The sequence below is a fragment of the Octodon degus genome, unplaced genomic scaffold, assembly GCF_000260255.1.
Source record: "Octodon degus isolate 3935 unplaced genomic scaffold, OctDeg1.0 scaffold00064, whole genome shotgun sequence".
Lineage (NCBI taxonomy): Eukaryota > Metazoa > Chordata > Mammalia > Rodentia > Octodontidae > Octodon > Octodon degus.
The window spans coordinates 920,726-932,285 of record NW_004524640.1 but is presented as its reverse complement, the minus strand read 5'-3'; the positions used below and the strand labels follow the sequence as shown (position 1 = coordinate 932,285).

At 37.3% G+C, this 11,560-nt stretch overlaps 1 protein-coding gene across 1 annotated transcript in view; it reads right to left on the bottom strand.

The window, feature by feature from the left end:
* The window catches only part of Pde3a (phosphodiesterase 3A), a 353,121-nt gene that overhangs the window by 58,198 nt on the left and 283,363 nt on the right, over nucleotides 1-11,560 (bottom strand). The window contains exons 4-5 of the mRNA XM_023718933.1: nucleotides 9,560-9,714; nucleotides 2,895-3,019 (exon numbers count right to left, since the gene is read on the bottom strand). Of these exons, the coding sequence (XP_023574701.1) occupies nucleotides 2,895-3,019; nucleotides 9,560-9,714 (280 nt within the window). The remainder of the gene's footprint in view (nucleotides 1-2,894; nucleotides 3,020-9,559; nucleotides 9,715-11,560) is intronic.

The following is an 11,560-nucleotide window of genomic DNA, read 5'->3' as shown; positions in this document are numbered from 1 at the left end:
ATTGCTATTTGTTTCTCAATAAAATTATGGAAAAAAAATTTGCATCTATGTGGAAAAAAGCTTTAAGAAAATAGTTTTTTTCACTAAAAAAAAAAAAAAGTCAGAATAACAATATGTCCTTAATGGTTTTTTTAGTCTAGTCCCAAGGCTAAAAGAAAAAGCAAGCAATCATGTGGCCTTTGGTAAAAGTTACTTAAGATTTGTGTACTTCAGTTTCCTCATCTGATTCTCCTTCCTGTTCTGCAAAAGAATAAAACAGAATACTAAAACTCATACTTTATCCATTAAGTTACATGTTATTGTCCTATAGTTTGACTCCGACATTCAGAAAAACTACCCACTACCAACCTCAAAAACTACCAAAAAAACCCAGGCATGACATAGTATATCTACTGTAATTCCAGGTACTCAGGAAGCCTGGAAAATTCAAAGTTTCAAGCCAGCTTGGGCAGCTGGGTGAGATCATATCTCCAGATTAAAAAATAAAAGGGCTGGTGATGTAATTCAGCGGTGAGTACCTCTGGTTTGATCCACAGTACCAGGAAGAAAAAAGGAGTCCCAGTCACAATAACAGCAACAACAACAACTACAAAGCTACCTATGAGTCTAAAAATAATACTTACACACGCAAGGTTCATTTGGATCCATCCATGTTTTTCAAATTTATTTCAATTAGATCTCATACTTCCTGCTATCATTTTTCATTCTAGAACGTATTTATCATAAACACCTTTGGTGAAAAATTCTTTTTATTTATTTGGCATATGTTTGTGCTACATAATAATTATATCCTTCTTTGGGAATTAGTACATATTAAATCTATAGAATTATTATTATTATTTTTTTTACAGATCCGGGGATTGAACTCAGGCCCTTGTGCTTGCCAGAGAAGCACTTATTCCACTGAGCCATCTCCCCGGCCCCAAGAAAGATTTTTTGTTGATGTTGTTGCAATTAACTCTAACTCATGATGTTTCTTGTGTATGTAGGGATGATGGTTGTACAGTCTATATTTGAATCCGAGCTCTTAAAATCTGATGATTAATTGGTAACTGTTCAAATTTTTGCAGGGGATGAAAGGATCCTACAGAGCTCTGGCCACTTTAATGCTCCTATAAGAGTGTCTTGTTAAAGTGGAATTCTTGAATTCAGTTCTTCCACTTTTCTGGTATCCCAAATGAGTATCGTCATTACCAAGCTAATCTGTGTTTGCCCTCTGGGTCTTTTCAGTTAAGTATTTGCCTACATTATCCTACATTGCCTGGTCCTAGTAAAAACTCAATTCTATTTCTCAGGTCATTAAGGACTTCTAAGTTATAAAGTTTAATGAACATCAGAGCAGAGAGGGCCAGATTATTGTTGCAAAACCAGATTACCTATAATGATTTCTTTCTCTAGTGGAATTCCAGTAAAATTCTACCTTTTTGGAGGAAGTGCCTTCCTACACTAAACAAGAGAGATTTAAGTACATTAGGCAAAGATATCAAGGAACAGTTACCTTATATAAAATAGGCAATCAAAGGAAAAAGTACTAAATGTTTTTACTAGATGTAACAACAGTGATACTGCCCTAAATTTTGCTTTTTAAAATTTTAAAGTTCATATTTCAAGGTGGCCCTTAGAATATTAGTGAAAGATAAGCAACCTACATGGGTTTTTCATTTATTAAACATTGCTGTTTGGGGGGCCTTCTGCTTTTTGTGAAAATGCAATTCACTGAACTCAGGCTTTTTTGAGAATGGAAAAGCTGAGGATAAAAAAAGAAAGAAAGAACTCTCAAGGCAGAGTTCTGAGGAACTGGCTGCCCAGAGAGAAGAGCACCTTTGAGCGTGGGCCAACATGCTGCAGCCCGCGCTCTCCCGGGAGTGTTATTTACTGAGGACTGGAAGGGAGCAGGAGGCTGAGAATCCAGGCAGAGGGGGCAGCTGTGAGAGAGGCGCGCCAGCAGGGCTTTAAGCAATGTCACCAGAGTGATGACAAAGAAGCTGAAGTTTTGGGGCTGCCCTCACAACCAGAGCTGGCACGTCAAACATCTCAGCCAGAGGGGGGCAGCTTCCCCTTGAGCCATCTGATGAATTTTCATGCTGTTCAAGACAGAATTTTCAGAAACTCGGTAGAAAGTAATTGAAAGCCTCATGAAAGTTCTCTACAATGTGAGAAGTAAAAACTTGGAGTTAGTATTCTCCTTCTAACAAGCACAGAGGAGGTCAGAGTAAACACCTCAGGCTCTCCGTTGAGATTGTGGGAGGGGAACAATTCAAACAGAATCTGACAAAACTGTTTGTCCCAGTTTTGAGTCCACAGAAATTCTGGTTAAATAAGGCAATCTCTTTGTGGATCCTTTTAGTTTCCTATCTAAACTTTATCCTTCTTAATTTTGATATCTAAATTCCTTATCATAGGTCATGTATAGCAAGTGAAACATTTCCTCAAACTCACAAATACCCTGCTCCTGAAAAGTAATTTTTACCAAAGTCTAAAAATAAAAATGAAAATTAGAGATCACAAGGAACTATGCAACTCATTTCCTATTCATCCAGTAATTTCAAGATAGAAAATCTGGTACAGCAACTTCTAGAGATTTCTATGGTCACATGAAGTGGGAACTTCAGGAACTAGCTGGTTATTAGTTATTGATGCTTTCTTGTCTTTGCTTGGTTGCTTCCTTTCCTTCTGTGGGAGGAAGAACAGCACCTGTAAAGCAATCCCCTGTCATCTGCCTAGAGGTGAGTGCTCCACCACTCAGCTGCATCTCAGTCCAACGTTTTCTCCTTTAAACATCACAACAAAGACATCTGAGTGCAGAGCACCCTCAGAAGATTTCCATGTTTAGGGTCAGTTACTCCCTGACTGAATTGCCAGAGGAGGAGCATCTCGCCCCGCAGGATACTTGCCTGGTCGATTTTGTTTCTTAGCCTTTACGTGGTTAGCCGCAGACACAGCATAGGATGAAGTGAAGGATCTGCTTTTGGTGAGGGTCATTATCACTGGGCTACTCCAAGAATCGGGATTAACAGTACTGTCAAGATAAGATTGCAAAAAAAAAAAAAAATTGAATACATTATTCAATAATTAGTGGGCAAATCATATCAGAACCCAAACATCATTTTCATAATAAATCCCCAATCTGAGCATTGGTCAACATTCTTTGATAGACCACTTTCCTTCCAAATGATAAGACATGTTATGTAGGCTCAGGTCCTGTCACAGGGATGTGTATCAGGCACTTGGAAAGAACACTAGCTAACAAAAAAGAAAAGAAAATATTGTTTATTCAATTCATGTGAATCAAACACTTTCACCTAGTTCTAAAATCATATTCCTCCCAGAATTTTCTTGCAAATCCACGTTCAAAAAATTAAACCCTCATAAAACCATTCAACACATTTTTTCATTCAAAACATTTTATTGCAGTATTTGCCTAGCACTAGACCTCTTGCCTGTAAGTTTTCTTTAATGATGGTACCCTGGAAAGAAAGTTATGGGGCCAGGGAGATAGCTCAGTAGAATAAGCACTTGCCTGGCAAGCGCAAGATCCTGAGTTGAATCCCTGGTAGAAAAGAAAGAAAGAAAGAAAGAAAGAGAGAGAGAGAGAGAGAGAGAGAGAGAGAGAGAGAGAGAGAGAGAGAGAGAGAGAGAGAGAGAGAGAGAAAAGCAAGTTACAGAAATGAAACTAAATTCATTAATATCTACTACGGGGAAAGTAACAGTCAGTCTTCTAGATAATGCTGTCATAAGAAGGTACTTGGTCCATCTAGGTTGCTTACTGTAAGTAAATCTGGAATTAATAGATCTATGGAGGAATGTTATATAAACTGAGAGATTCACAGGATATGAATTTTGGATGAATTCCAAGGAAAGATTTTGCTCCATGTACTGCACAAAAATTTACAAGTTAAATCTAAAACAGAATTCATCCTAATTTGGGAGAGAAAACAGTTCAGGAAGCTGCGTTGAGGCTCTTGGGACTGCTGTAAGGGGAAGGGGCTTGCACTGTGTTCTAGCGACACCTGTGTTGGTGCGAATTTTGTCCTGGATAAAATGTCATTTGCATGAACATGATCTGACAATTGGACCTTCTGCCAATCTTAGGCTGGCACTGCAGGCAGGATGTGTCTGGTCTGTCTGGAAGACTTATTGAAAATAAACCTGAAATTAATGGAAATGTGGGGTCATGGACATTTGGAGATTGACATGTTCGCTGTGTAATGAAAGGAGTCCAATTTGAGAAGTTCCATAGCCAAATAGCCCTCTCTGTGCTGACAATATTCTATATGAGTTTTTTTTTAGAAATTTGAATATTAAATCCAAACCAGAACATGTTCTAACGTGGAATAAAGGGACATTTAGGTAGCTACACTAATACTATCAGATCTCACAAAAGGAAGAATGCAGGAGTATGTGCTGTGCTATTGCCATACTCTTTGATTATCAGTAAATCAGGCAAAGAATACAATCTACAGCTTGTGTTGAGGCTGATTCTATGGTCTGATATTTGGATTATATTTTTTCCTCTCTCTTTTCTAAGTTAGAGAGATTTTTCTTTTCAATCATTAATCCAGGTATTTAAAAGCTTCACCTCGCCCTCCCCCTCCCCCTCCCCCTCCCCATCTTCCTTCTTCTTTGTTCAGTGTCTCATTACTAGCTTGGGTTCATAGTGATCCACCTGTTTATAGCCTCCCAAGCACTGGGATTACAGGCATGTGCTACCACACCCAGTCTCAATTCCCTACTCAGCAAACCTCGGGGGCAGTGCTGGCACAGCAGGCCTGGGGATTGAAGCCTGGGCCGCTATGCCTGCTTGCAAGCGCTTTAATCTGCTGAGCTATTTGGCCGGCCCTATCTGTTTCTTCTTACTTCTAATAGTAGTTTATGAAATCTATCATAAAAGAAACATTTGAAAAGTGCAATGAACTTCACCAATTCTCTAAAACAATTATTGGAAGCATATAAAGTATTTGTTTCACGTCCTTAGAAATCTCATCCTAGGCATTTTACAACTGCTTGAAATGATGGGAATAATAGGATCAAAGAAAACCTTGGGTCTGAAACAGATTATCAACTTTTTCCTTCCAGTACTCATTTTTCAACTCATTTTGCTGGACTGATGAATTGATGATAAGATTTTCTGTGAGGAAATTTTATGTTATGCCTGTGTAGTAAATATTTTAGTTTCTTTGTACATAACACAATGAATTAATATTCTATGTAGACTTTTAGAGGCTAAAGCTCAAATAGCATTTTAATAACTTGAAAACATTTATTATAAAGACTAGCTGTAAAATTGTTATTTTCCAAATAAAAACATTAAAAAAGTACTTACTTTGAAAAATTTAAGGGCCAGTGAAATAGCTCAGTGGATTAAACCACCTGCAAGCAGGTGCAGGGGCCTGGGATTCAATCCCCAGGCCTGCCATGCCAGTCCCACCCCTGGTGGACACTGAGTAGGCAATTGAGACTGCGCATGGTGGCACTTGCCTATAATCCCAACTGTTGAGAGGCTGTAAACAGGCAGATCTCTACGAGTCTGAGCTAGTAGTGAGATGCTGAACACCCTCTAGACCCTTCCCTAAAATACCAAAAAAAGAAAAGAAAAGAAAAATTTATCAAGTATAACAACTGAATACTTTTATTTATTTTTGCATTTAGTACAGAGGATACAGGGTCTACAGGGTCTCACTACTAGGTTGGACTTATAGTGATCCTCCTATTTTTCAGCCTCCCAAGCGCTGGGATTACAGGTGTGCACCACCATGCCCATTCTCAATCACCATCTCAGCGGACCCCAGAGGTGGGACAAGCCTGGCCACTGTGCTCAGCCTAAACAGGCACTTTGGTCTGCTGAGCTATCAGGCCAGCCCAACAAGTGAATACTTTTAGTGCATAAGTATTTGATGACATCAAAATAAATAAAATACTGGCCATATCTGTCTCATTTTATTATTATTTTTAATGTATTTAGTACAGGGTCTACAGGCTGTCGCTACACAGATTGGACTTGTAGTGATCCTCTGTTTTCAGCCTCACAAGTGCTGGGATTACAGATGTGCCACCATGACCAGTCTCAATCTGCATCTCAGTGTGCCCTAGGAGTGGGGACAGCAGGGTATGCCAGGGGTCGAACCCAGACCCAATGTCTGCCTAAGCAGGTACTTTAATCCACTGAGCTATCTGGCCGGCCCATTTATCTCATTTTAATACTATATACACTACTTTTAATTTATTATACTATTATCAAAATTGAATACATGCTTTTATATAAAGTGCATTATAGTTCCCCAGCACTCATGTACTGCTTTGCATAATCTCCACAGTTTGTGCTTTTCATAGACTCACTTCCTGATTCCCATCTATACATCATAATTTGGATTGTAGAGATGAAATCAGTTTAAGGAAAACTTTGTTTGCTTCATGTTAACAAGGAAAAGACAAATATCTCTGGGCCTATGAACAAAGACCTCAATCCTATGTGTCCAAGTAGATTTTTACCAGTATCTATCTCTGTAACAACTCCATCCCAGATCCTAGAAGCCTTACTGAGTGGATAGTACCCCCTTTTACAAAGTTTATAGTTTTCTTTTGTCTCACATATAAAGGCAGGGGTCAGTTGCATGCTTAATTCAAATGACTCAGGGTATGATGTACATTATCCTTTTCTATTTCTTTCAAGACTTTCTAACCACCAGCTTCTACTCTTCCATCTAATTTATCCCACTAATGGTGCACCATTTCTCTTCTCCTAACTATTTCCTGGAGTGGATATGGAGGCTCAGCACCACTACAGGCTGCATGGTCCAGATTCTTCTGCTTTTCGGTTCTGCCTCTTTTCTATTTACCATTTCCCAGAAGGAAATGGTATCTAGAGTCATGAGGTATAGACTGTTTTTAATTTTATCTCCTTAATGCTTCTTTTCTTTTGATTGCTGTAGTCCTCAAGGTGTCCCAGGGAAAGGACAAGTATGGAAAGGAAGAGAAGAGGGCTTTAAAAGGAAGCAACTTCAGGGCTAAAACTCAAAGCAGTTTTCAAGCCAATCATCTGTTTGAATAACAGATCTCCACATGAAGAGGGCTTTATCTCAGGTTTATAATCAAAGGCCAGTTTCAGTTTATGGCATACACTGGTCACTACTCATTTAGTGTCCCCTTAATACAATAAATTGGTTCTGAGAGGAAAAAGTTGTATCACTTTCAGATTTTATGACAGGACTTTTACGGAACAGTGAAACTGAGTGGTAAAGAGAGGAAAATCTATAGCTAAGTAAGATATGAAGGACTGTTTTTAGGAGAAAGCTAATGAGTAAAATATGTAAAATTTCATCTCTATTGAAAACATTTAACTTTGAGTATTTATTTTGTAAGGATTGTTATAGGAGTTAAGTTAATGACAGCATCCCTAGGAAACAAGCTCTTAAAGTTTCATGGAACCTTATTTGTTATGATTTCAATTTCTTTTTAAAATTAATTTTATTGAGAAACAAATAGCAATGAGACAGTTTCAAAACCGATTTGCAGGACAGTTTCGGTAATTAAAACATTGCATATTATCTTCTTAGTGGTTATTCATAGTACAAAATGCAGACATGATATCCTTTTCAAACACTATCAGTACAAATCTTTCTCATTGAATTAAGAGAAAGTAGCTATCTATCTATCCTATTTTGTATATACAGATATAAAATGGTCCTTCATTTATATCCCATTTTTTTTTAGTTTTGTCAGAGATGGGTATTCCATTGCCATTTAAATATTGTTGGTGTGTGAATTCAGCAAAATAATCCAATATATTCCAGTAGTCTATGCTTTCAATTTTTGTCCTCAATTTTATTTGACTAAGCGAAGAGTAGGGGAAATGAGATTTGAACAAAAGCAACAAAAAAACAGCATAAAGAAAGAAGATATCTGAGAAGGGCTGGAAGGATTTTCCACCATATCATTCTATGGAAAGAAAATCATGAAGCATTAACTATACTATGACAAGAAATTGGTAAAATAAGATAGGGATACACACTGAGCACATAAGGCATTTTCTTAAGCACATTTAACTATAACAGTATTAGCTACTGCTCAGCAGTATTTTATGCTACACAAATTGACAACAATCAACATTTATAAAGTAAAATATTACCAAGTCAATCTCTAGGGAATATTCCTAAAACATAGTATAACTTCCTGCTGTTGTGCTACTTAAAAGAAATTTTACAAAAAGTAAGAATGTAAAATGGAATGGAGCTGAGAAATGACAAAATTGCTTGAGTTTGCTTCAGATTCTGTAGGTTTATCTGAATATAGACAATAATAGGGAAGAAACCAATTGAACACTTTTAACCAAGAAACCAAGAAAGGTTAGCAGTCATTAAGTTCTCACACACTAGAAGGTGTCTATTCCTCTGCCAACCTCAGCATGGTGCTTTATTTACATTAGAAATTAAAATAATGAAAAAAAATTACTTCTGATATCACTATCTTGTAACTCAACAAAGATATAGGTATTTTTTTCCTTGCTGGATTGTTAATGAAACCTCTATGTGTGTGTGCTGCAAAAAATGAAATTATATGATAAATATTCTTGCCAATATTGAATTTAAAGTATACTATTTTATACTTTAATTGGAAACTAAGAAATACAATAACTCCCTCCCAAATCTCTGACAGTAGGTATTTTCTTCAGAGTTCTTTTCAGAAGATCTTTACAGTATCTTGTCTTTGGATTTAATTCTAGCTTTTAAGTCACTTTGTAAAATTATATGCAAAATAAAGTTATACATACATACATACTTTTGGGAAGATGATGTACTTTTTAAGCTACTTTCCTATCTTTCCCACAATCCACAGCTTCTCTGTGGATTGGAACTCTCATAATTGTTTGTACCTGTCAAGCTGAGTGCCTTTGATTTCAGTGTCCCAGAAGGCACTGAACCTCCGGAGTAGGCAGAATCTATCTCACATTTATTCTGCACTCAATCTTTTCCATTGAAGGTGAAAACAATGGGCCACTATCTTGGGTCACTCTTGCCCTTGTATTTAAAACCAAACCCATTTTCCCTGTTGTGATTTAGAAGTAAAATGTCCCCCCAAAGTCTTCTGTGTTTGGAAGGTGACTGGGTGCTGAGGAGGGTATCCTCACCAGGGGACACATCCCTGGAAGAATCCAGTAGATGGCTGCTGTGAGGAGGCAAGACCCTAGGGCCATGGCTTGGAAGGGTGTTTTCTTGACCAAGGATCTTCCCTTTTTTCTCTGTACCTAACTGTTTTCCTCTGCCATGCCCTTTCTCCACTCTGTATTGACCTCTTCTTTAAATTATGGGTCTTCTTTAAATTATGGGTGTGTGGCAGTTTGTCCCAGTGATAAGAAAGTGGCTAAAACATTACCCAATATCAATTCTACGCTGCTCTGCATTTAAACTACACACCCTTTCCATTTTCATGGCTGGCCTCCAATCAACTGTAATTGATTGTAACTCTAATCAACTGGGCCTCTCCTCTCTCTTCATTTGTAAGTCCTTCTTTGCAGTAAGAAACTTCTCAGAGAGACAGGAAACCAGCAGGAGCCTTGTCTCACCTGGATGCAGGTGCATCGTGCAGCTTGATGCTGGCACTGCGGTCCCTCCGCACTGGCGCAGGCTCCAAGGTGGGCAGACCCGTGGCTGAGGTGGTAGTTGTCCAAGTTGATGAAACTCGTCTCAACAAGCCTGGGGGCAAACTCTTCCTCAGGCGCTAGGAAGGAGTGTTGATCGTATTAACAAGCATGTTTATATCAATAAATTTTATGTAATATAGTGGAAAGAAATGAATCCTTAGTTAGAAGTGAATGAATGAAAATATGCAGGTTGGCTATCATCTACTTAAAATTAGGGTGTTTAGAAACTCAAAAGACTTTCTAGCCTAAATAAGTGAATACTGTAAAAATACTATTTTGAAAATCTTCATTTCAATGGTCTTGCCGATATAGAATTATAGGAATGAGAGTCAATTACCTCTGGGATGAGTTTATAGTTATATTAGTTCAATAGGATTTATACATTTATATACACATACTGTGTTTGTTATTCTTAGCAAAAGTCTTTCCACAAAGCCACTTTTTGGGGTATGAATTAATCTATTTTGTCTTATACAACAGTCTATACTCCCACATACTACTTTATTTTTACTGGTTTGATTTATAAATTATAAGTGTTAGGTGTAAGAATATAACTGACAGAATGCACTACCTCTTTTATGGTAACCGTGACTTAGTCATCAGTGATATGCAAAATGTTGTCAGTATTAACTTTCCTTAACAGAAGGCACTTCTGACAAACCTGTGGTTATCTCCACCATTTCCTTTCCCACAGTATCCCAAGGGGGATACGTGACACTAGCCCCACAGAGGCAGCAGTCTGGGATCACCACCATGAGCATGGTACACTAAGGAAGGTGTGATTAAGGTCCAAGAATTCTCCTAATGCCACTTCTGTAACAAGCACAATAGGGAGAACCTACATTCACTTTTATTTTTGGCTGCACATAACCTACCAAACCAACCATGTAGGCATAGTGTATGAAGACACAGACTACTCTTCTGGACATGGAAGAAGTGAAGTAGATGGCAATTTGAGATTAATGAACAGCTCTGGTAATTATTTTCAAAGTCTCTTAGAGGGCCAAGCAGGCAGGCACCTACTAAATAACACAGCATTTAGGAGAGAGTAAAAAGGTTAATTGCTGGTATTTGCCAGTTTACTACCTGAAGTCTGCTTTGACATACTAAGAATTGAGTTTACTTTTATCTTCATTTCTTTACTGTCATAGTGAGTCTTGGTATATCTTTCCAAGACTGGTGAACAACTGAAGGAAGATGCATAAATGTCCAACTGGCACAGACGAGGATTACATTCCTGAGTCAGCAGGATCACCAAACACAAACCACTGACCAGTCACACACTACACTTCTGACTTTTTGTCTTCAATTTATCTTTAACTATCATTGAGATACTAAATGAGTTCAGGACTCTACTTTTGAAATTTACTTTTGCAAAGCACCTACAGTTTAAATATCTGTTCTACAAAATGATTTGGGAACAAAAGTAATTCCAATTCTTTTTGTTTTGGTTTTACTTGTGAAATACTTGCATAGATTTTACCAGTTGAGCAATCCCAATCCAAAATTAGAATGCTCTAAATCTGACATTTTTTTAGTGTAATGTCATCATTCAAAAAGTTTTGGATTTTGAAGCAATTCTGATTATGGATTTTACACATAACATGCTCAACTTGTACATAAAAAGAAGGAATCATACCATTTCTTTTTACATATAAGATACAGATTTCTTTAAGCCATTAATCCTAGATTTTTCTTAAATATTTAATAAATATCACAACTGTTCTGAATTCAAAATTATTTTTGAGAAATCCATAAGGATTTTGTATGATGACACAAACAGAATTTTAAAAATTTTAGAAATAAAAACGTTTTAGAAATAAAAACAAGAAGGTAATGGATTTTCAATATTAGAATGTATTAGGGACTTTAATTGCCTATTTCTTTGTCATTTTATTTTGTTTTTATTGTAATATTCTTACT